A 26,469-nucleotide genomic window follows, 5' to 3' on the forward strand; every position below is an offset into this window, starting at 1 on the left:
CCCCGGACTACTTAATAATGAAGTTAGTAGCCTAATGAATGAATAGAAGCAGAGGTGGAGTTCAGGCTGAATAATTGTCACAGCAGAGAGATAATCAACTTTTTATGTACTTTTGCATTACGATTTACAGGATTAGGTGAAGAAGCTCCTATGGAATTGAACTGCATTTGAAGTTATCATATAATGAAAATTTCCTTGATCTTTGGAAAAATTTGATCCATAGACTGTAAAAAAAAAGAAAAAAAATGTGGACACACCTTCACTCTCTTCCATTGTAGAAAAGTTGCGGAGCATGAGTCTGCACAGTAGTGAGGGTGAAGTGGAGCCGCGGTATCAAGGTCCCACAATCAATCACAAGCATGTGCCCCCGAACATTTTTTTAAGTAGCCTGACTGCTCCAATTTTTATGTCAGCTGATTGTAGTACAACTGAAGGCTTGTTAAAATAAGGTAAATACAACTGCTAACCACATCATATCCCGAAAAAAGCCTGTTGGTTCCTCCGTGACTACTTCACTCAGAGAAGCTGTCAATCATGATGTCCAACATGTCCTCCAACCAATATGCCCATATAGGTCGTTTGTCACTTCCCTGAAATACAACCTATAGGAGCGTTTACTAAACTTGCGCCCCTATCGACAACAGGACACTTTAATTTTAATGCATTGTACCCTTTTATCTGAATCATATTTCGGGTTTTGCGTCGCTCAAATGGTAGAGCATTGCAATATACAACAATATGCAATGTCACATCCCATTTTTAGCATCAAAAAACTAACTAAAATCAAACTTATTTAAAAAAGGAACCCTTAAACTTACATCATCATGATAAAAATTGCCTAAAATGACAGAAACCATCTTTTGAAAAAATGTATTTGAAGTGTAATTTGATTGTTTAGTTTGGCTCACTTCCCAATTGTTTACATGGAGAGGGCGGGGTTTATGACCTATACTGCATCCAGCCACCTGCTTTGGCTTCACTTTTCAGGATATGTGTGGCACACCCCATGTTGTAAAGTATAACAACAAAAATAACCAGGCCATTGGCGCCCTCAATAAAACCATATGATTATTTGCTTTTGGTACTTTATTTGAACCAATTATTATTGCCTCATTGTCATTATATATGTATTTTCAGTCACTTTAAAGGCTATTGTTCACTTAAAAAAGTAAAAAAATGTTATCAAAGTAATTGACTAATTACTCGATTACCAAAATAATAAGTCACAGACATAGATTTGTTAAAATATTTCAAATGCACCTGCATTGTTTTGCATTTTGTGACTTTCAGTTGAATTAAAGACAAATTTTCCAGTCATAGAGTTTTTTCATTGAAGATTTCTTATAAATAGTTGAAATATCATCTCGTTCTCATGAACCTAATATTGTGTATTGTCTCATGATATTATTGTCACACCCCTAGTAACCAGACAAAACAAAAGGGCAAAAAACCTATTAAAAAGTACCATTTATTATACATGTCAGAACATTGGTCCATTAATATCATAACTTGTGAAGAGTGTTAAGCCAGGTTATTTATTGGAATTTTGAGATAAATTAACATGACCACCACATTTACATGTCAATGACACCTATTTGTTTTTTTGACCTGCACAGTTACAGGAAGGTAATGAGGAACAAGCTGGAGAGACATTTTTCCTTTAAAAAACAGAAACTGATATTCCAATTTGTGTCTAACTAACAATAAAAACCTCCTTCTGGATGTCACACTTTAAGAAAGTGTGACTGAAGTTTATTTTTAACAAGGTCCCTGATCATTTAAGTTCCACCTTCACAGTTCAGCACATTTCAGTGGATTGTTTTATGATCCTGTCACAATGTAATTCAGTCTTTGCAAAGAGGCTGTTATTGAAGAATGCAGCAGCATGAACTATATTGGACCCAACAGCAAACCCAGGCCGTGCGTAGGTGAAGCAAAGCGTTGTTTCTCATTTCACATGCGAAGTGGCCGTTTACACTTAGGTCTTAAAGGCACGGCAGCAAAAAACAGCCTGTTTACTGCTGTTGTAAGGGTCAGGGAGAGGATGGAAAATTGTCATGAAAAACTAAATTATGGCACACAAAAGCTCAACTACCGTTAAAAATGTCGTCAGGGAAAAATAAAATGAAAAAATGCATGATATGAGCCCTTTAAACTCTTACATACACATGCATTTACACTCACTCATTTAAACTTTAATGCAGTCATTCTCTCTCTCACACTCACACACACCAGACTAACAGAAAATGTGTTCATGAGCAGGTATAACTCTGACGGACACCTCATCAACGTGACCTTGCCGACTGGAGAGGTCAGTAGTTTCCATGGAAACATGGAGAAAGCTGTCAGAGTGGAAGCCACTGCCTCGAACAGAGAAAACTTTATTATAATTACAAACCACTCTGCAGATAATACCATCTACACACTTCGACAAGGTGAGAGAGAATGTGTGTGTGTGTGAATATGCAAATAATTTTTTGTGATTGTCAAATACAGTGGCCCCAAAAAGAACACTTAAACACTTCAGCCACATTTAAAGGGATAGCTCACCCATAATGGAAATTCTGTCTTCATTTCATGTAATAAATGTGTATTGCTTTTAAATCTTATATAGCTCTTTCTCTCTGTCCAGCTCACTCTGTTAGTGTGTACGGTGTTCGCGATGATGGCTCTCTGTGGGTGACATATGCCAGCGGGATGGACGTTACTCTCAGTACTGAACCAACCGTGTCATCGGGGCTGTTGCCAGGGGCATCGGCTGGCCTCGTCCATCCCACAGTCGGACGGTGCAACATCACATTGCCAGGGGAACCAGCTCACAGCCTGATAGAGTGGAGACAAAGACGTGAACAGGCCAAAGGGAATTACACAGCATATGAACGGAGACTGAGGGTAATAATGTGTTTTCTGTGTATTGTGACCAGGGTATAGTATCGTATGTGCTGAGGGTACAATGTGCTTTTCCATTCGAAATTTCCCAAGATGCGCAAGTGTGCCACACATTGTGAGGTGTTTGCAGAATGAGATAAAAAAAGTTCCAAATCTTTGTTAATTTTATGATTACTCATACACTTAAAATGCAATAATTATCTTGTTCACCTTTGTGCTGAACAGTCGAGTTTATAACATACTAGCAGGAATTTTAGGTAATGTTAACAGTAGTAGTTATTGCATGATTAGATTCAAGTGAAGCTGTCACAGTAAATGCAGCATTCATCATTGAGGTCAAGTCAGTGAAATTGCTAACTAAATGGAACCAAAAAAGATCCTGCTCCTGTTATTCATCCACTGCCACAGAGCTGAATTTTTTCTTCATTTATTAAAAAAGATTAATTTATTCCAGCTTTGGAATTGAACCCAGGTCATTTTAAATGAAGTGTACTAATCTTACCTCTGACACTGCATATTTCTAATAATAGTGTAACAGTGAGATTTAATTAACACCATTGTGCATTAAGCATGATTTTATTTCATACCCTACATTAAAGCTTTATTTATTTCATTTTATATTGTTAAATAATGTTTTTTGTCTTCCTAAAAAGGTGGGGGGAAGTTCTGACAGAAGTAAAACACTGGTGTATTGATTTTGTTAGTGATTTGACATGTGCTGTTGAAATATACGTTTGGAAAGCAGTTTTGTCTTTCGGTCTTTCCCCATTCCAGTAATCTTACCTGACTGCTAATAGCTTCCCTGGACATTACAAAGATGGCTACAGAGTAAAGGGACTTTAGTGTGGTAAAAATGGAAGAAACAGACTACATTACACACCATCTCTCCCTATACAGGCACTACATTACACACCATCTCTCCCCTACAGGCACTACACATTTTTCACACTGCATTTCACACACTGTTCCAACTTCCTTTTAAAATAAACTTCACAAATATTTCTCTTCTTTATTTTATGCTCTCTAATATTCACTGTTTCTTGGTTCAGTTTCACTTCTTTGTTGCAGTTTTGGTGTGCTTTACAGGCACTACAAATTACAGTTGCAAGTGATAATTAATAGAAGTTAATATAAAATGTCATTCAGTAAATCTAATGTTTAGTAGGATTTACTGTAAGATTTTTTAAATGTTTTTTTACGAAGGCTCTTATGCTCACTAAGGTTGCATTTATTTTATTAAAAATACAGGGGGAAAAAATGGTAATATTGTGAATTTTTTTAATTTGAATACATTTTAAAATGTAATTTATTCCTGTGATGGATTACTGCAGTCTTCAGTGTCACATGATCCTTCAGAAATCTAATATGCTGATTTGGCGCTTAAGAAACTTTGCTTATTATTATCTATTGAGCTGCTTAATATTTTTGTGGAAACTGTGATACAGTTTTACATTCATATATTTGATGAAAAGAAAGTTCAAAAGAACAGCATTTATTGGAAATGTAAACCTTTTTTCTGATCAATTTAATGCATGCTTGCTAAAACTTCTTTAAAAAAAAGAGCTTTTATACCGTAGTGTATACAATGGTCTATACTTACTTTTTACAAGCAGTTATAAAATCAAATTAAATCTGTAAACAAATTTCTTAAACATCTTTAATTACTTGTATGCATTGATGCTGATATCACTAATAATAATACATTTATTAGGTTTATTTTAGAGAAAGAAACAAGAAGACAATGCCAGTTTCTCACTGTCACTCATATGGTGACAGAGAAAGAGACAATGAGCTGCCAGTATAGAGTGGTTCTTGAGCCTGACATTTTTTTTTTTTATCTGACACAGCAGACAGTTCTTCATTCCATTCAAAGTCAGATGTGGATTATTCCAAGTTGGAAATTCTGACAGTATACAATACTTTCTGAATGGAAGGCAGTATAAGTAGTCTGCCACTGTGCAGTATTATTAGGGCCAAACAGAATTGCATTTAACTTTGCGGTTCCAAATGTGATATAACCATGTTTTGCTTGTGTTTATAATTTGGTTTATTGTAATTATGCTCACAGAATTACTCTGGTCACAACGGGCATGTGTATGTAAGTACAATTAATTGTAAAACTTAGGACCAGCTCAGCGAGCGGTCTGTTTTCTTTACTCAACTCTTCTCATTGCAGGGTTGTATAATGATACAGGGATCACTAAATTAATGTTATTGGCCTAATTCCACCCTGCATGCGTTATTTGCGGTGTTCCCATTTACTTTTAAGATATTTTTTACTGAATATTACATGCAAGGTCTCAGTTGGATGTTTTTCCCATTTGCCTAATTTCCAATTTGTTAGTGGACGCCACACCTCGCTGCTATAAAGGGCAGCCGGCTCAATTACTGATTCTAATATATTCAGCCGAATTCTAACAGGCATCTCTACAGGACATTATCTTTTTATGGGAGCAAAATCTTCTTGAAGGTCCAGACTCTGCGGTAGCCCCTTTCAGTGGGAGACGGCCAAACCGAGTCAACTGCATAGAGCTGGAATTTGATCTACGAATCACAGAGTGAAATCAGGAGCTTCAAACTGTTCCAGACTTATTGTCAATTCATTGATGTATATGCTGAATAATGTTGGTCATAACAGCAACCCTGTCTCCCTCTGTGCCCCTGAGAAAGAAATTTTCTTCTTTTATTGCCAATTTTATTGCACACATGTTTCTGTGTACTCTGATGTATTAAGATCATAAGTTTTACCTTCTTTCTCACCCTCTTCTCTCACTCAGGCTCACAACAGGAACGTGTTGTCTATAGACTATAGTCAAGAAAGTCGGGTTGGGAAGATCTATGATGACCATCGCAAGTTTACTCTGCGCGTTCAGTACGATGACAAGGGCAGGCCTGTGCTCTGGACCCCCAGTAAATACAATCAAGTGCGAGTATCGTACTCGAGCGAAGGTCTGGTCACCAGCATACAGAGAGGCAACTGGACCGAGCGCAGGGACTACGATAACGGCCGCATCATCACACGGACCTGGGCCAATGGGAAGATCTGGAGCTACACTTTTCTGGAGAAGGTGTGTACTGAATGTTTGAGAGATGGGGCTATGCCTGTGTGAACCAAAAAAAAAAAAACTGCCTTGGTCATATTTGACCCCAAAATGAAAGGGAAAGAATATCTCATTCTCTTTACTGCAATAAAAAAAAAAAAAAAAAACATTATTTAAATTAGCAAAAAGTATTAACAAGTATTTATTTTTAATTCATTTTATTGGTTTAATTTTCAGATTTGTTTTCATTTATACCATTTTTTAATGGACAGAGAAATACAAACCATTGAGAATAATGGGAGTCACACATACACACACAAAACAACGGCCAGATGCTTTATTGTTATAAGAGGTTTTGTTTTTGTTTTGTTTTTTTGAGCAAAATAACATTTCTGGTATTGTACGGATCGCTGCAGTAACACTGGCGAGAGAATTCAGCCATTAGTTTTGATAGCGTTGCTATAGGACCGGAAGTGTGATAAAGGTCTATAGTCTCTCTCTGACTTTTTTCTCTCTCTACTTTTTATTTCCGGTTCTTCTCCTTCTCTCAGTCTGTCCAGCTGTTGTTACACAGTCAGCGGCGCTATACATTTGAGTATGATCAGACAGACTGTCTGCTGTCAGTCACCCTCCCCAGCATGGTGAGACACAGCCTGCAGACCTCTCTATCTGTGGGCTACTACCGAAACACCTACACCCCACCCGACTCACCCACCTCCTGCTTCACGCAAGACTACGCCCATGATGGGCGCCTGCTCCAGAGCCTGTACCTGGGCACAGGCAGGCATGTTATCTATAAATACAGCCGAGTGGCCCGGCTGGCTGAGATCCTCTATGATTCAACACTTGTTACCTTCACCTACGACGAGGCAACAGGTGCTGTTAAAACCATCCACTTGATGCATGAAGGATTCGTTTGCACCATCCGCTACAGACAGACAGGTAAGAGCAGCACATCGACACTCTGATTTGACAGACATGTACTGACAGACAGTAGAGCTGAGCGGTGTGAACAAAATCATATATCACAGTATGAGAAATTTTACATTATGGTATATATTTTCTGAACCAATCTGCTTTTAAGAAAAAAACTGAACAAATGATTCCATAACAAATAATTTTTATTACTATTTTTGTGTTTATATATTTATTTATTTTGTGAATCAAACAAACACCAATGTAGTCCAATACTCCTTTGAGTCAATTCGTTTTAGTGACTCAACAACATACAGTGATATCAGTGTAGTTTGATTCCCAAACAAATGACTCCTATGAGATCTATTTTAGTGAATCAAACTGTCTGGTTGTTTAGTTATAATTAAAATGATCTGATCATATGGTTAATAGAATTACAATTTCCCCCCAAATATTTATTTCTTATAAGAAACATTGAAACTGGATTTGTAAAAATTCTTTATGATTCTCATTCTTATACATGCTATAATTATTTTTACTGTAAATTCACCATAAATTGGTTTCTTTTTTAATAACCATGAAGTGCCCTTTTTGATTACTCCTGCAAAATGAAATGTATTAAAAAATGACATTCTAATAGCCATGCAAATATATCTACCGTAGTATTTGCTGCATTTCTGCTATCACATTTTATGTACTGTCATACCAATCAATCAGCCCTAATTTGCAGAAAGGCAGTTAATATGATTTTTCACACATTTATCAAGTTTTGCTGTAGCCAGTTACCAGGTGAAATGATCAGTTAGCAGAGAGACAGGTAGCACCATGGCATCTTTGCACAAATAAACAGGTGAGGTGATAATCCCATGAGACAGAGAGACAAGATGGGTGAACAGTTGGACAGGTAAACAGGTTGTACTCTTGCACCAATAAACATACAGGCTGACATTTAATCTTCCTTTTGTCACTTTGCTTGCACTCCCCCCTGCTTGGCTGATCTAAAAGCGCTTTGAGTCACAATCAGTCGTCTGACAGTGGGGGAGTTCATCCAATCTCACACTGTGGCGAAGCAGACTCATGTTTTGCCTCACCTCTGTGTGGCTCTCTGCTAACTTCTCATCTTATTTATTTCCTTTTCTCTTTCTCTATTTCTTGAATTCAGGTCCTCTGGTGAGTAGACAAATATATCGTTTCAGTGAAGAAGGATTGGTTAATGCTCGCTTCGACTACAGCTACAACAACTTCAGGGTCACCAGCATGCAAGCTATGATCAACGAAACGCCACTTCCAATTGACCTTTACCGCTACGTGGACGTGTCGGGACGAATTGAGCAGTTCGGGAAGTTCAGCGTTATCAACTACGACCTGAACCAAGTCATCACCACGCATGCCATGAAGCACACTAAAATCTTCAACCCAAACGGGCAAGTGATCGAGGTTCAGTACGAGATTCTAAAGTCCATCGCCTACTGGATGACACTGCAGTACGACAGCATGGGACGTGTCACAAATTGCGATATTCGCATTGGTGTGGACAGCAACATCACGCGGTATGCGTACGAGTATGACGCAGATGGGCAGTTGCAGACAGTCGCCATAAATGACCGCCCACAGTGGCGTTACAGCTACGACCTAAACGGAAACATCAACTTACTGAGTCACGGTAACAGTGCCCGTTTGACACCGCTACGCTACGATCTCCGTGACCGGATCACGCGTCTTGGAGAGATCCAGTACCGCACCGATGAGGACGGGTTCTTGCGTCTCCGTGGTAATCTTCTCTTTGATTACGGTTCGAATGGACTGCTTTTGGGCGCCTATGACAGGGACAGCGGACAGAGGGTATGGTACCGTTACGATGGGCTTGGGAGGAGAGTGGCCAGCCGCTGTAGTGATGGAGCACAGCTGCAGTTCTTCTACGCTGATCTGACGGAACCGACGCGGGTGACGCACCTGTACAACCACAGTAGTGCGGAGATCACCTCCCTCTATTATGACCTTCAAGGACATCTCATCGCCATGGAGATGAGCAGCGGGGAGGAATTCTATATAGCATGTGACAATGCTGGAACTCCTCTTGCGGTTTTCAGTAGCCGTGGCCACGTGGTGAAGGAAGTTCGGTACACACCGTACGGAGACATTTACAGAGATTCCAACCCCACCTTTCCTCTTGTCTTCGGTTTTCAGGGTGGCCTCTATGACTCTTTCACACGGTTGGTGCATCTCGGTCGACGCGACTATGACGTTGTAGCTGGAAGATGGACAACGCCAAATCACGAATTGTGGGCGGAGCTGAGTGTGAATCCCAAGCCATTTAATTTGTATGCATTTAGGAACAATTATCCTCTGGGAAACTTACAGGATGTAACCAAGTTCACAACAGGTAAGAAAGAAAGTCTGTGACTAATAAAGTTTCTTTGAATGAATTTGCTAAAGTTAAATAAAACAGAAATATAACTTATAGAGAATATCTAACCTAACTGGCTAGGCACTTAAACTTGGAAAGTCCAATATGATCAGATTCACTTGTACTTTGTGTAGAAATTAGAAGCAGGGGGCGATAGCCAGTCAGGTGAAACAAATGTCATGCTTTTGGTTTGGCTTTGTGAGCTGTGATTGTGCTTTTATGCCATTGACATTTCCCTAAGGGGAAATGAGCAGCCGAGAAAAAGCACATGGCAGAGCTGAGATTCATTAGTTAGAGCCAAAGCAACTTGCTGTAGACTAATTACTAGGACAGTCTCCCTCAAGCTAACTAGGGTCAAGTGTCTTGCTCAAGGCTACTTTGGCATTAGAAGATCTTCATAACCCTGGGGTCAACTCCATTTTAGAGAGGCCCTACTGTTTTTAACTATTAAACTACCAGTCGACTGTTGATTGCAAAAGGGATGTACGAAACAAAAAGGTTTATTCAGTATGTAAATGCCTTTAATACATCAATCACATGATGTCTCACTGAATCCAGGGGAATTCCTGACTCATGCTAAATGTTTTTGTCACCTTCATCGCCGTACACAGGATTTTAGAAATACAGAGGTCCAAAAACTGAGCTTGTGATTACCTTGATACAAGTGTGCATTTTAAGACATCTGGAGAGCAAAAACAACAACCAAAAATGCATAATAATTAGGGATGCACAATATATCGGTCACCATATCGGTACTGGCCGATATATGTTCATTTTTAATGTTATCGTTATCGGCCCAAAAAGAAAATTTGGCAGATATATTAAAGCCGATAAATAATGGATTATTTCCTTCAGCTGAGACACTTCAGATGAGCAGCGTCTGCCATTATGGTTTTGAATTGCTTGAAATATGATTGAAATCACTTCAAAAAGGAAAATACAGTGCAACGTACTGCGCAAGTCTGTCTTATAGGCTACATAAAAATTATAATGAGAACATTATAATTTTGTGCTTTGGGACATGAGACTTTTGTTTTTGTAATAATGAGGCTGTCAAAAATTCTATAAAAATTGTGATTTAGATTTATCGGCCAGAATATCGGTTATCAGCTTTCAAATATAAAGAATTATCAGTTGTATCAGCCAAAATTTCCATATTGGTGCATCCCTAATAATAATAGCTTTAAAACCATGTGAGTGTTTAGCATTTTTGTTTGTCAGTGAAAATAGTAAACAAGTAGTCATGAAAAATTAAATGAAAAGCACCATTTGGATTTGGAATGACAAACTCTAAAAAGTAAATGATAACAGAATTTTCATTGTTTTGTGAACTATCACTTTAAATTTTGAGCGCTGACCAGTCATGGGCATTTCAATATACAAAGGATGCAAACACTTGCAGGTTTCATGCCAAAAAGAGAAACTTAAAGGAAGAAGGAGATGATAAAGATGATAGATAATTTTGCTAATAATATTTTCATTACAATAGGCTAAATGTTCTATCCAAAATCTATGAACATACTTGTTAAAGCCACACATTTTATAATGGTTACCTTGTTTTAAATTTTATTTTGTTTTAAAGATAGTTGAATTTACAGAAAGGCTGTCAGGAAAAGTTAAAAAAAAATTAACAAAAGTTAAAATGCAAAAAAAAATTTAATTCACAATTTGCACACATTCTTAATCGTATGCCTAATATGCTGAAAGCTCCGGTTAAGGTTCTGAAAATGAACTACAAACCTTAAGGCTTTCTTTATAAAAGCTAATCAAAACGGCTTTACAGTGTTTTGCATATGTTTCTGTCTAGATATCAGTAGCTGGCTGCAGCTCTTTGGGTTCCAGCTTCATAATGTGGTTCCAGGGTTCTCCAAACCAAAGGTGGAGAACACAGAGCAAACATATGAGATGATGGCCACACAGATCCGCACACAAACTTGGGACACAAGCAAGGTAAGTTGAGGTTTACCTCAGCATTGCCAACATAATTAGTATATTTAGTCTAGTTTTTATTTAGTGAATAGTTTACCTTAAAAAGGACATTTTCGTTTCTTTTTAATAAATTTTTATTGTGAACAATAATAATAATAATATCGGTCCAAACTCTGGTGACGTACCTTTCTCTACCAAACAGGGTTGGAAATCGTAAGAAATTTTCCCGTTCCGGTTCTGCCTAACGGTTCCGATTCCAGTTCCATTCAAATTATTAATCAACCAATAAATATAGTAGTAAGTGAAAAAAATGCACAATACTCAACTCAAACACTACTTTTTTTTGTTTGTTTATTATACTTGTAAAATTAGTTTAACAGACTACTAATCTTAACAAATTTGCTAACACTTTACAATAACTAAGGTTAACAAAGATTAACAAATACAGTAACAAATGTATTGCTCATAGTTAGTTCATGTTAGTTAATACATTAACTAGTGTTAACAAATGAACACAACACAGATAAGATGCTTGAACACACATGCAAGATCCAGAGAGGTGAAACAGAATATTTTTGTTGGCTTCATAAAGTCTTCACTTGTTTCTGAAAGAATGATTCAGTGATAGATACATTTTTAATTGTAAGTTGTTGCCACCTAGTGGTGTATTAATGCAATCGATACAGTCGTTATTTGAAATACCTTTAAAAGTTGATTTATTCTATTTTGATCGGTAATGTAGACATCAGTATTTATATCTGAATAATAAACTTTTGTATACTTCTGTGATAATTGGAATATTTTTAACAGAAATAATGATACTGTGTGTTTGAAAAGCTGTTAGTATCTAAACATGACAACTGCTCTCTAGATCAGTGTCAGCATGGATGTAGTTTGAATGTCGTGATTTTATTTTTGTCAGAGGTTTAATATACACAGGCGAATCATCATTTAGGAATTAGATCATGTGGGTGATAAAATCGAAAATGCGATCTTTTAAAGATTAATCTTGCAACTTTGTGCATCTCTCTCTTCATTGATATCTGATGTATATGAGTAGCGTGAGGGCTTTTCAGTGCATTCATTGCTATAATATTCATGAGGTGAGAATCTCTTTTAAAGGATACTTCACCCACCGCACTTCACAAACCCATCACACCAGAACCGTTTTCGGAATTGAAACTTAGAAATTTTGCATGTTCCGGTACTTTTCAAAAGACGGTAGGTAGTAGGGTTGGGAACCGAGTTCCCAACCCTACTACCTAACACAAAAGTGGTCATGAAAATGGGTCAGGAATGGGGCCGACAAGTTCCAGTATTTCCAAAAAGCACCATAAAAGAATCTCAAAAGTATTATGCAAGCCATATGATAGATAGCTCTTTGACGCATTCATGGAAGTAACAGCAATGTTCAATTCAACTAACCGACTCAATCCGGTCACGTGGGTTCATTTTTTGGTAAACTATTCCTTTAAGAGTTATTTTTGTGCACCAATCAAACAAGACTGATGATAACTATTTCATGACATCTCGCTACAGATTGTACTCGGCATCCAGTGTGACCTTCAAAAGCACTTGAAAAACTTTATTTCATTGGATCGCCTCCCCATGACGCCAGCCAATGGGAAAATCGGAGGTCGACAGGGCCGCAGGCCGATTTTCTCAGCCATTTCTTCAATTTTCGGCAAAGGTGTGAAATTCGCTGTCCGTGATGGAGTGGTGGCGACTGAGATAATCGGCGTGGCAAGCGAGGACAGCCGTCGCGTAGCAGCTGTACTGAACGGTGCTATATACCTGCGAGGCCTCCATTTCACGGTGGAAGGGCGTGACACACACTATTTCACCAAGGCCGGCCCACTGGAGGCAGATTTGGGAGTGGCCGGCGGCGGTGCCGGAGGCGGAGTCAGAGTGTTGGAGAATGGGGTAAACGTCTCTGTGTCCCAGATAAGTGCTATGGTTGGAGGGGAAATGCGGCGATTCGCTGACATTGTGCTCCAGCAGGGGGCGCTTAGCTTTAACATCCGCTATGGAGCATCGCCGGAGGAAGAACGCACACGTGTGCTGGAGGCGGCGCGAATACGAGCTGTGCAAGGGGCATGGCTACGGGAGCAGAAGAGGGTCCTGGAGGGTGAGGGCGGAAGTTTGTCATGGACTGATAAAGAAAAGGATGAGCTTATTGCTGAGGGCCGTGTCTCAGGGTATGATGGGTTCTACGCTCTGCCTGTTGAACAACACCCTGAGCTAGCAGACAGCCCCTTCAACATTCATCTGATCAGACATGTGGAAACTGGTCGCAGGTAACAGCGGCACTTCAGCACACCTCTACACGCCAACACACCCCTTTATACACTCCAAGCTACCACATATCTCTTCAGCTTTTTTTAGAACCCCAACCAAACGAAGTGAGAAAGACTCTATTGCCTTTAAAATGTGACAAATGATGGTATTGATTTTGGTTTTGCATTCGTTGATGCACTCTTAGCAAGTTCAGATTCCTGTTTTTCGGTTTTGTTTCTTTCTCGTCTTTCTTGTTTTACAGTGGCTTAACCGTTCTTACTAAAGAACAAGCCTTGCTTGCCAATCTAAAGGCGCAGAGAACGATTCACCTGTGACTGTTCTAGACATACATTAAGGAGTCTTCATCTCTACACATGCTGATTCTCTCACTTGAGTGTGTACAGTAATCATCCAACTTTATGGGAATGTCAAGTCAAACTGGTTATGGCATTAAATCTTGCAAACCTGAGGGGTTTCTTGTGATTACATTGAGTGCTGGTAAAAGTTTCAGAATTTTTTAGTCGATTTGCATTCCAGGATTTGCGTAGAAGGCTTTCAGGGCCCTCGCGGTTAAAATGACACCCAACGTCATTTGAACCCAATGACGTTTCAACAGCGCTCTGGAACTGTCAAATTGTTCTAGATTCCCGGAGAAGTATCGGACTCAAAAGTGTCACAAAACTTAACCCCTGGGCTGCAAGAGATTCACAGTGTTTGGAGTCTTGGCAAGAGCTCACCACCATCTTGTGTTGTTTCTGCTTAATCGGTGTTGACGAAGCTGAGAGAATTATGCCGCTGCTGTGGAAGACAAATCTGTTCCTTTTTGCTAAAACTGTACAGTTTGCTCTTTTTTTTTTCCCAATGTAGAAATTAAAAAAAAAAAAAAAAAAAATGTATGTGGAAATTGTGCCTTCCTGGTCTGCTAGAAACGATCACCTGAAACGGGCTTAGACATATCGTACATAAACAACTTCAGTATTCATCACATGCCTTAGTTATATGCAATGATTTATTTTTTTATTATTTTATTATTGTTTTTTATTTATTTATGTTTTTGGTGGGGAGGGGTTTGGCTAGCAGGAGCCAAAAACTTGAATGCTAATGCCTGCGAGGCGAATTCTTGTAAACATACCCCAGGATATAAACACAGTGGCATAAACATGTCCAGTTTACACTGAATATGCTGCTCTTTTTTATTTAATCTCACGTGATTTCTCTCTTTTTCTGTTGCTTTTGATGTACACTTAATGTGAAACTCCCTTCACGTGTCTGTCATTTCGGTTTCTAAATGAGTGTCAAAGCTCCAACGTTTTGGATTTATCCTTTTCTGATCCCTCTCGAAACTAGTTGGAGGCCTGAGGAGGAAGATGTGTAAGGAAATGAAAGAATCACCTGCTGAAGAACGGTATTTTTGTCTTTTCCAAACTATTAAAGTCTGCAGCACTGTGGGTAGACGTTCTGTGTGTAGGACTCTTGATATGGACTTGTATATCATTAATGGACTATTGTAGACTGTTTATAGATTCTGGACTATTTATACATGACACTCAAGAGAATTAGGAGTAAATGTATTTTCTTGTGAATTCTGTGGATATGCTGTACCATCAAGCTTTGTAATCTTAATCTGAGATATATATTTGCACTGAATATAAGATGAAGAGATAAATGCATTAGACTGAATTTTTAGAGCGTGCAAATATTTCACAGATTTGTGCGAGGGTTGCTCTGAAGGCACGTTATGTTTCTGACACTTTGCAGATGTTCATTTCAATTGAAGTACGATTACGTTGCACGAAGAAAAAAATTGTGGCGAAAATATTTTTCTTTTTATCTTAGTTTGCATCTTTGTCATTATCACAATCATTGCTGAAGTGAAAAAAAGGAATATGTAATTTTTTTCATGAACAAATCATCTTCCTCTCTCAAAAGTCAAGTACTAAAAAAACTTCAGTGTCCTCTCTTTGGCCAAACAAGTTCCTGTGGTGTATATTTGGCTGATAGGCTTTATGTACACAGATTAATGCAGTTTGTTAAACAAGCCTCATTTAAAAACAAAGTACTTTGGGCAGTGGCCTTTTTATAAATAAAAATGCTAATTTAACCCTTTCTTCTGTGTTGCGACTATGTTTGAGTATTTGCACAGAACAGCTGAAGATCTTGTTCACTCCAGAGTGATTCATTCTGAGGGTGGAGCATTCAAACACTGAGGAATCAATGTTTTATATTAGTTCAAAGAATCACAAAGAGTCAAATAGAACATTATCTATTCTGCAAATAATTTTTGTGACTGTGGAGGGAAAGAAAGTAAATTGTGCATATATTTTTTTTTCTTTATAACACCAGAAAGGCTCTGAAATTAATTACAATAAATTTGTTTAAATCAAAACAATTTTGTTTTTAACGTTAGTGGGATAGTATTATTGCAGGAAGTGTGGCACTAAATGAAGTTTCAGTATAAAATATGAACGGAAGAGTTTTGTTTTACAGTTCAGTCACTAAAAGTAGAATTTGCAAAGACCGGTTTTAGACAGAAACACTTATTAAACTCTCATTACTAAACTGAAAACAAGATAGCAATCATGGTTAGAAACTAATAGTGATATATAGCTGGCTATCTATATTTAATGTTGCTGTCTGAATAAATATCGTTGAATCTATAGCTAATTCAATGTGGTTCTTTAAAAAAAAAAAACTGAAAACAGTAAAGAAAACAGTTTGTTGGCAGACTGACAGTACACAGTAGAGATATGTACAATGTAACATACAGTAAGGAATGGACAGTTATTTAAGTGAGGCCGGTCACTTCTGATTGTAGAATTTTGACTAAAGAGTTTTTATTTTTTATTTATTTATTTTTTAAACAGCTTCATTGGAATGGTACGAAACTTGGTGACTTTTATGGCACTTGGAATGTGAACAAAAAAATTGAGGCCATGATTTGAACAGGCTAAGTGGTTGTAAAAAAAAAAAAAAAAAAAAAAAAAAAAAGTCACACTCAGGGTCTTCTATTCAAAAATAGCCGGAAATGGGCAAAAATATGAAATACAGAGAATTTTTTGTTTGTACAATCTACAAAGCAGCCACAATGCAGAAAAAGCACACAATAGTGAAGGGGTGTATCTCTAAAACATCAAGAGTTCAATTCAGACACAGACACACACACACACACACAAATGAAAGTGTACCACTGTAACAGCAAATTTTTGGAAATGTGTGAAATAGAACCACTGTCATCCACAATGTAAGAAAAAAAGCACACAACAATGAAAGGAGGAGACTGTTAACCATCAAGATTGCAATAGACACACACACATAGAGAAATTAACTGGTAAGACTGAAAATTGAGAATATGTGACATAAAATCAATAAATCAAAAGTAAGGGGAGACATTGTAACATACCCAAAATGCAAAAGTCACACGCTGTGCCTCTTGAACACACACACACACAATATGTCCAAAAACAACTAGAGAATTCACAAGCCTATCCACAGAGAACTGTAGTGGTTACAGCATGGTATTACACGTTTTCTTTCTATACTCTCACTAGATGGTGCTAATCTGCCTTTAAAAAAAATTATTTTAAAGGCCTTGACACTATTTTAACCTGAAATACTGCATTAATTGAAAAATCTTTTTTTATTATTATTATCAATGGGAAAAATGGATATTAATTACTGCATAAATATTAACTAAGTATCACAAAAAAAAAAAAAATAATTGAACAGAAATGTATTACACTGATTTTACTGAAAAAATAAGTTACATTTCAGGCGTCCAGTCACTTTTGACTGTAAGGAACCTGAGTGTGATTCACAATTAAGGGACACACAAGGGTTAATATATATTCTAGCAGGGCATTTTTTTCTTACAATTATTTTTATCTTGTTGATTATTTTCATATTGATATTGATTTAAAAGGCAACAACCATTATTGATCCTTCCTGATATATCTAATACACTTACATACATTTTTACAATTTACATCATTTTTACAAACTTTCTACCCTTAGACTAAGAGCCCCCTCCCCTGTATTCAGGGGTATTTTCTCATACATAGAAAACCCCTTGCATACATTCACAGCAAGTAAAAACAGTGAGGTGTTTTTTTTTTGTTTGTTTGTTTGTTTTTTTACTTGTGTGTTACTGTTTAGGTTTGTTCACAGGATACAGAAGAGGAACTGAGATGCCTTGGTCCGGGATCTTAAAGGCATCAATGAGGTTACTGAGTTTTCGAAAGAGTCGTTCCTTCATCCCGGGAGCCACCTGAAAAAAATTAATTAATAAATAAATAAAAATAATTATGGGCACTTAAAAATAATTTTTAAACTACTATACATCAATTCTTGATTGTACAATTTAATAGTGATGGTAACTAAGAAATAATGGTACCACTTTACAATAAGGTTCATTAGTTAATGTATTAACTAACATGAACTAACCATGAGCAATACATTTGTTACTGTATTTACTAATCTTCGTTAACATTGGTTAATGAAAATACAGTTGTTCATTGTTTGTTCATGTTAGTACATTACATTAACTAATGTTAACAAGATTTTAATAATGTATTAGTAAATGTTGAAATTAACAATGATTAATAAATGTGCAGTTCTATATAAGTTCATGTTAACTAATGTTGTTAACTAATTAACCTTATTGTAAAGTGTTAACAAAATAATAAATAAAAACTTGTGGTACTACCATGTGACCCACGCATGGAGAAAGATTTCAGCGAATGAGTGTTAATACATTTATAAATAAAAAGAGCTTTGTGGTATTTTGCTTGTGTGGCTGGTGGCTAATGCTGATCAGTTACAGGAAGCACAATTATGTGAGATAAATTATGATATGATGTTGCTCATTTTAAAATGCCCATTTTAATGTGACAAGGAACCAAAATGTTTATCTGTTTATCAGATCTCAGGACGCACATCTTGCCATTTCCTTGACGTGTATGAGTTGTGTGGGTGATATTAAAACATAACAGATGTACATTGGTGATCTGGCTATTAATTGTGTGGTGAGTCAAGATATAAATAGAGATGCAACACTGACACCGAATAGAGAAAAAAAGTTATGTGTGCACTTCTGCAGTCTTCAGTGTATAGCATAGCTCTTGTTTTATAAATAACAGTGGCATTACATTTTGCTTGCAGAAGTGATCACACACAACATATGCTTAAACAGAAGTATCTGTATTTGTGAAATTACATGTAGGCCTATGTCCAGGTTTCACTTGAGGAAAGATGAAAAATAATGATAAAAAATCATCTATTCATACCTCTATTGTCCAGAGGCCGTCCTTTCGTTTGAAAACTCTGTAGGTGTAAATCCATCCAGCACACCTGAAGATTTACACACAGTTATTATTAACTATTGTTATTTGCTGCACAATAGATAGTAGTATTGTAGCTATTTTTAGTCCCTTCAAAAATTTAAATTCTGTCAGCCTTTACTCAGTAGTTTTTCCAAACATGTATGAATTTATTTCTTCTGCTGAACACCGAAGATGATATTTTGAAGAATATGGGTACCCAAACAGCTGAATGGGCCCCAGAGACTTACAAACCCGATTTAAAAAAAGTTGGGACACTGTACAAATTGTGAATTAAAAAAGGAATCCAATAATTTACAAATCTCATAAACTTATATTTTATATACAGTGGGTACGGAAAGTATTCAGACCCCCTTACATTTTACACTCTTTGTTATATTGCAGCTATTTGCTAAAATCATTTAAGTTATTTTTTTTTTCCTCATTAATGTACACACAACACCCCATATTGACAGAAAAACACAGAATTGTTGACATTTTTGCAGATTTATTAAAAAAGAAAAACTGAAATATCACATGGTCCTAAGTATTCAGACCCTTTGCTGTGACACTCATATATTTAACTCAGGTGCTGTCCATTTCTTCTGATCATCCTTGAGATGGTTCTACACCTTCATTTGAGTCCAGCTGTGTTTGATTATACTGATTGGACTTGATTAGGAAAGCCACACACCTGTCTATATAAGACCTTACAGCTCACAGTGCATGTCAGAGCAAATGAGAATCATGAGGTCAAAGGAACTGCCTGAAGAGCTCAGAGACAGAATTGTGGCAAGGCACAGATCTGGCCAAGGTTACAAAAAAAATTCTGCTGCACTTAAGGTTCCTAAGAGCACAGTGGCCTCCATAATCCTTAAATGGAAGATGTTTGAGATGACCAGAACCCTTCCTAGAGCTGGCTGTCCGGCCAAACTGAGCTATTGGGAGAGAAGAGTCTTGGTGAGAGAGGTAAAGAAGAACCCAAAGATCACTGTGGCTGAGCTCCAGAGATATAGTCAGGAGATGGGAGAAAGTTGTAGAAAGTCAACCATCACTGCAGCCCTCCACCAGTCGGGGCTTTATGGCAGAGTGGCCCGGCGGAAGCCTCTCCTCAGTGCAAGACACATGAAAGCCCTCATGGAGTTTGCCAAGATGGTGAGAAATAAGATTCTCTGGTCTGATGAGACCAAGATCGAACTTATGTGTGGAGAAAACCAGGCACTGGTCATCACCTGTCCAATACAGTCCCAACAGTGAAGCATGGTGGTGGCAGCATCATGCTGTGGGGGTGTTTTTCAGCTGCAGGGACAGGACGACTGGTTGCAATCGAGGGAAAGATGAATGCGGCCAAGTAAAGGGATATCCTGGACGAAAACCTTCTCCAGAGTGCTCAGGACCTCAGACTGGGCCAAAGGTTTACCTTCCAATAAGACAATGACCCTAAGCACACAGCTAAAATAACGAAGGAGTGGCTTCACAAAAACTCAGTGACTGTTCTTGAATGGCCCAGCCAGATCCCTGACTTAAACCCAATTGAGCATCTCTGGAGAGACCTAAAAATGGCTGTCCACCAACATTTACCATCCAACCTGACAGAACTGGAGAGAATCTGCAAGGAGGAATGGCAGAGGATTTCCAAAAATCCAGGTGTGAAAAACTTGTTGCATCTTTTCAATAAGACTCATGGCTGTATTAGGTCAAAAGGGTGCTTCTACTAAATACTGAGCAAAAGGTCTGAATACTTAGGACCATGTGATATTTCAGTTTTTCTTTTTTAATAAATCTGCAAAAATGTCAACAATTCTGTGTTTTTCTGTCAATATGGGGTGCTGTGTGTACATTAATGAGGAAAAAAAAAATAACTTAAATGATTTTAGCAAATAGCTGCAATATAACAAAGAGTGAAAAATGTAAGGGGGTCTGAATACTTTCCGTACCCACTGTACAATAGAATATAGATAACATATCAGATGTTGAAACTGAGACATTTTGAAATGTCATGCCAAATATTGGCTTATTTTGGATTTCATGAGAGCTACACATTCCAAAAAAGTTTGGACAGGTAGCAATAAGAGGCCGGAAAAGTTAAATGTACATATAAGGAACAACTGGAGGACCAATTTGCAACTTATTAGGTCAATTGGCAACATGATTGGGCATAAAAAGAGCCTCTCAGAGTGGCAGTGTCTCTCAGAAGTCAAGATGGGCAGAGGATCACCAATTCCCCCAATGCTACGGCTAAAAATAGTGGAGCAATATCGGAAAGAAGTTTCTCAGAGAAAAATTGCAAAGAGTTTGAAGTTATCATCATCTACAGTGCATAATATCATCCAAAGATTCAGAGAATCTGGAACAATCTCTGTGCGTAAGGGTCAAGGCCGGAAAACCATACTGGATGCCCGTGATCTTCGGGCCCTTAGACGGCACTGCATCACACACAGGAATGCTATTGTAATCGGTGAACACAATCCACTGTGCCATTCGCCATTGCCGGCTAAAACTCTATAGGTCAAAAAAGAAGCCATATCTAAACATGATCCAGAAGCGCAGGCGTTTTCTCTGGGCCAAGGTTCATTTAAAATGGACTGTGGCAAAGTGGAAAACTGTTTTGTGGTCAGACGAATCAAAATTTGAAGTTCTTTTGGCAAACTGGGACGCCATGTCATCCGGACTCAACTTTTTTGAGATGTGTTGATGCCATTAAATTTAAAATCAACTTATTTTTCCCTTAAAATGATTTTTCCTTAAACTGATTTTCTCAGTTTAAACGTTTGATATGTCATCTATGTTGTATTCTGAATAAAATATTGAAATTTTAAACTTCCACATCATTGCATTTTGTTTTTATTCACAATTTGTACAGTGTCCCAACTTTTTTGGAATCGGGTTTGTACATAGTATGGGGGGGGGGGGTACTATTTTTTGTTACCAACATTCTTCAAAATATCTTCTTTTGTGTTCAGCAGAAGAAATAATTTCATACAGGTTTGAAACAACTTGAGGGTAATTAAATGATGACCGAATTTTCATTTTTGGGTGAACTATCCTTTTAACTTAAGATAGATTAGTCTAATTTAAATCTGAAAATTAAAACTGATTAGCCTTAACTAATTGCTAGGTGGTCAAACTTAAGACAGAGGCTGTGCCCCCTCTACCCTTAAATAGGGCACTTTTTGAGGGGACAGCTATCTGTAGTGGTGTCTAAAAAATCATAGTGGACATTATCAAGTGCACTCATCCCACAATGCACTGCAATAATGAGTGTATGGGCCTGTCCACATACCTACTGTTGTGGTCTTGGCCATGGCCACTTGAGAGTGTGTGCACACAACAGGAAGTAAGTCCGCAAGATTGTCCCATGTCTTAAAAATGCCAAAGCTCAGTGCCCTTAATGCATGTAACCCATGTAGCCTAAGTAAAAAGTGGTCAAGTGCAAAGACCGCAAGTGTGGGTATTTGGACAAGCCCTATAACCAATGTACCCTCAACGGCTAGATACCCATAATGCACAGTGAGAGTCGCGCGCCAAATGAAAGGACCAAATGCACGGTTACTTCCTGGTTTTCGTTAAAGGGATAGTTCACCCAAAAATGAAAATTTGATGTTTATCTGCTTACCCCCAGCGCATCCAAGATGTAGGTTACTTTTATTCTTCAGTAGAACACAAATGATGATTTTTAACTCCAACCGTTGCCATCTGTCAGCCGAATAATGGGAGTGAATGGGAACTTGGATCAATAAGAGTCGAAAAACCTTGCATAGACAAATCCAAATTACACCCTGCGGCTCTTGACGACGCATTGATGTCCTAAGACACAAAACGAACGGTTTGTCCGAGAAACCGAACATTATTTATATAATTTTTTACCTTTAAAACACCACTATGTCCAACTGCGTTCAGCATTCGCTTGGTGAGGTCTGATCACGCTCTAACAACGGCAGTGATGTCTGGCACTCATTGAAGTATATGCGAGAGACATCACTTTTTCCCATTCGCTCCCATTATTTGACTAAAAGACGGCAGCAGTTGCAGTTAAAAATCATCATTTGTGTTCTACTGAAGAAACAAAGTCACCTACATCTTGGATGCGCTGGGGGTAAGCAGATAAACATAAAATTTTCATTTTTGGGTGAACTATCCCTTTAAGCCAGCTTGGGAATTTCTGGTGAACTCTTATGTTGTATTTATTTATATTTTAACGCAATTATCACACTTGCCTAATTTGCCAATAAACCCGTTTTTTGATAAAGACAAAGCTAATGGTCTGTAGCCTAATTTGACACGCATGCGCAATGTTTTTTCAGCATTTCAAATGTCATTTTTAATGTGATGACCACAAATATTATTTGTTCATCCTTCTGAGATTGTCTCCATTTGTAAAACCGAACATTTCAAGATGTAGTAAATCCAACATTTGATATAAAACACTTATTTAAAAATAAAAAAGACATTACCATTATAACCAGCAGATGGCGGCAGAGAAGCATTCTTCTTTAATTTACAATGTGTTGACACGTTTTTTAACACAAAAGTGTGAAAACTGAAGGTCGATTTTATTCCGAGGAGGAACACTGAGACTTTATTTATTTAATTATTTTTTATTTTTGATTTATGTCGTCTTACGCTTGAATAGCTGAATTATGGCTTGACACACCTACTACGGAAGAGGATTAGGGCCAAGCAATAATAAAAAAAAAATTGTTAAATTGGTTAAAGTTGTTAAATTTCGAGAAAAAAGTCGAGATTAAATATTGAGAATAGGGTCATTAAATTACGAGAAAGTCGTTAAATTACGAAAACAAATTCGTTAAATTACGATTTTTTTTCTCATAATTTAACGACTTTTTTCTCGTAATTCAATGACTTTATTCTCAACATTTCGAGATGGTTTTATTTTTTTTATTAATGCTTGGCCCTAATCCTCTTCCATACTACAACAAATGACATTTCACCAGAAGTTTCCCAGCTGGCCTTCTAAAGACCGCTCCATAGTCCATTCCCATGTGTCGTGCCAGAAGATGGCCTGCAGCTGAATCATTAATAATTAGCCTATTAAACGTTAAATTATTTAACTAAGAACTGTTTATGCAACTGGCCTCGCTGATTGGTGAATCGAGCCATCCAGCGATTTCGTCGCCCAAACGCTCAACGCTGTAATGAAACCGCTACTCTCATGTCTCTCAAATCATTCTCGTTTTATTCATACAAACGCAAATTAGGCCATCGCGAGTCTTAGTTATCAATTGTAGTGAAAAAATAAATAATAATAATAATAACCTCAAAGTGCGTACATCAGTATTAATATTAGCTTACTATTCTTTCAATTCTTTTGTAGCAGTGTTCTTATTACAGTAGGTCGATTGTTTTGTACCAGTGGACTGTTTTATTTTAACTGGAGCTTTAAAGTAATATATAGGTAAGTTTATAAAATATCTTAAACTCAAAATAATTCTTGCATTTTTTTCCCATGCTGTCCCAAAACCAAAAGTTACAACCGTGACACATTTGACGTATTGGTCACAACCCAGTACTGTTACAGATTTCTGCAGATAATGCTACTCGCAAAACAGAGATGCAGTAATGTTACTCACAGCACACAGATGCAGTAAGAGCCCGCTGCGCTCATGCTGTCTCTGATCAGATAGCTGCCATCTCTGCCCGCTTCGTTCAGGATCTCTTCTACTTGGCTCTTACTGATGGGGCCATGATACTCTGCCAATTCCTCCATTCTCTCTCACTGTCTCTACCAATTTACACACGCACATATATAGTACAGATACACCACAAGACGTGACCTCGCTAAAGGAAGCCAAGAGAGGCTCGGAGTTAATGTAGCTGATCCAGGATCAGCTGCAGATGTCCATGTGACACATACGGGTCTTCTTAGAAACACTATTCACAGTTATGCCACTGGTAGCTTTTGTGTTGTAGAACACTTTAAATATCAGCAATATTACATTTGCTATCAGTTTGGGAGATATTTCCTTAAAGAGCAATTTTATGATTCTAACTCCTGATCTTTTGTAAAGATTCTGAATCAGTCTACCTGTTTTCCTTGGATTAAGAGCTTTATAAGAACATTATGTTATGTATACTGCAAGAAAACACTCCCATTTGCAGCAACTTCAATATCTTTGTTTTTATCCCCACATTTTAAAATTATGTTCCAACATATCACCCCATGAAACAGCATTTCAAACTCTTCACGTGTGTAATCTTTTGATAAAATGTTTACACATTAACCCTCTACAGCACAGCGTTGCCCTCAGGCAACGGAACGTTTTCTTAAGCCCTGTGTTTAGTACATTTTTCTTAAATTGATTACAAACAAGAACCAGTCCATGAATGCGTGGGAGTCACTATCAGGCACCATTTGAAGGTGGGACACGTCCTGTTCTGACACATGGTCACAGGAGTGAGAAGGCGGCAAGATTATTTGCTTTAGTAATCTTATTTAAAATGACATACTGTGTGTGTGTGTGTGTGTGTGTGTGTGTGTGTGTGTGTGTGTGTGTGTGTGTGTGTGTGTGTGTGTGTGTGTGTGTGTGTGTGTGAGTGAGTGAAGACTTTTGTAAGGTTTTATGAAGTTTTTTATTTTGCATGTTCAGAAAGTTTTTCTTTTGCCTCAGGGCAACGTTGTGCTATAAGGGATACTTTTCGAGGATGTTTTGGACAATACCTCACAGCAAAGAACTGCTTTTCCGTACGGAGTGCAATCTTATTACAGTACATTATACTGTATCACATGACACACTACATGATACAGACCTATGCATGTATCAAATTCAGTATATCAGTGTCTTTCAAGTGTTTTTCCCTTTTTACTTAATGATTTCTAGACATTTTTGGTGGGGGAAAAATCCTCTCTGAGCATTGTCTTATGATAATTTTCTCTATGATTCTATAGCCATACCGGCACAATGTTGCCCTGAGGCAACAAAACATATTTTGGGGTGGGGGGAGTAAATTATAATTTTTTATTATTTTTATTTATCAATGAAATGTTCCCAAATGAACCAAAAAAATAAATAAAAAATGATGTGGAATATTTTTTTTTTCATGTACCATCAACGTGTGCAGTAGAGGGTTTAATGTGTGAGATGCTGATGCTGCATTACACAACTGTGTCCACGCGGGGGCACTGTCGTTCCGTTGTAAGGATGTAATGACGCCAAGTAATCTGATAAATCAAACTGAGGGAACCCCAGTCCTTGGTTTGGTATGTGATTATACGCCCATGGAAATACATTTTCAAAAAAAAAAAAAAAAATCTGTCTAAACCTATTCATTTCACCTCATGAAAATGAGTTCTGAATGTCCTGTTTTCAGGTCGTTAAAGTGAAAATTACAATAGCTCATATTTCTGACGGAAGTCTGTGATAGGTTGTTGTTTATAAGTCATTCTAAGGAGAACACTACACCACGTTATTGCTAAATTGGTTGAAAAGAATATGTTGCTAATCGGCGAATAAAGAAATCCTAATATAAAGATATCCTATTTCACGGACATAATTCATTAATGACCGTTTTTTAAGATGTTTTATTTTATTGTATAGAAAACTACAAATAAACATTAAGTATAAGTGTAAATTGATTTTAATTTCACATTTCTTCAGGATTAAATATTTAATGTAGGAAATGGAGGAAAAAACATAAATCTGAAATATCGATTATAATAAAATTACTATTAATTGTT

At 37.5% G+C, this 26,469-nt stretch overlaps 2 protein-coding genes across 5 annotated transcripts in view; one reads left to right on the forward strand and one right to left on the reverse strand.

Moving 5' to 3' along the window:
• The window catches only part of tenm1 (teneurin transmembrane protein 1), a 186,616-nt gene extending 172,178 nt beyond the window's left edge, over positions 1-14,438 (forward strand). For all 4 annotated transcript variants that reach the window (XM_067406084.1, XM_067406086.1, XM_067406087.1 and 1 more), the window contains exons 25-31: positions 2,263-2,435; positions 2,633-2,892; positions 5,667-5,957; positions 6,482-6,872; positions 8,008-9,228; positions 11,060-11,202; positions 12,721-14,438. In XM_067406084.1, the coding sequence (XP_067262185.1) occupies positions 2,263-2,435; positions 2,633-2,892; positions 5,667-5,957; positions 6,482-6,872; positions 8,008-9,228; positions 11,060-11,202; positions 12,721-13,482 (3,241 nt within the window). In that variant the 3' untranslated portion in view covers positions 13,483-14,438. The remainder of the gene's footprint in view (positions 1-2,262; positions 2,436-2,632; positions 2,893-5,666; positions 5,958-6,481; positions 6,873-8,007; positions 9,229-11,059; positions 11,203-12,720) is intronic.
• A 3,161-nt stretch (positions 14,439-17,599) lies between these two features.
• Positions 17,600-24,501, reverse strand: sh2d1aa (SH2 domain containing 1A duplicate a). The gene is made up of 3 exons (XM_067408228.1): positions 24,365-24,501; positions 18,741-18,804; positions 17,600-17,722 (listed from the first exon to the last, which is right to left on the reverse strand). Exons 1-3 carry the CDS (start codon positions 24,499-24,501, stop codon positions 17,600-17,602), a joined length of 324 nt encoding a protein of 107 aa, XP_067264329.1.
• Between the last annotated feature and the right edge of the window lie 1,968 nt (positions 24,502-26,469).

Source organism: Chanodichthys erythropterus, chromosome 13 (assembly GCF_024489055.1).
Source record: "Chanodichthys erythropterus isolate Z2021 chromosome 13, ASM2448905v1, whole genome shotgun sequence".
NCBI lineage: Eukaryota > Metazoa > Chordata > Actinopteri > Cypriniformes > Xenocyprididae > Chanodichthys > Chanodichthys erythropterus.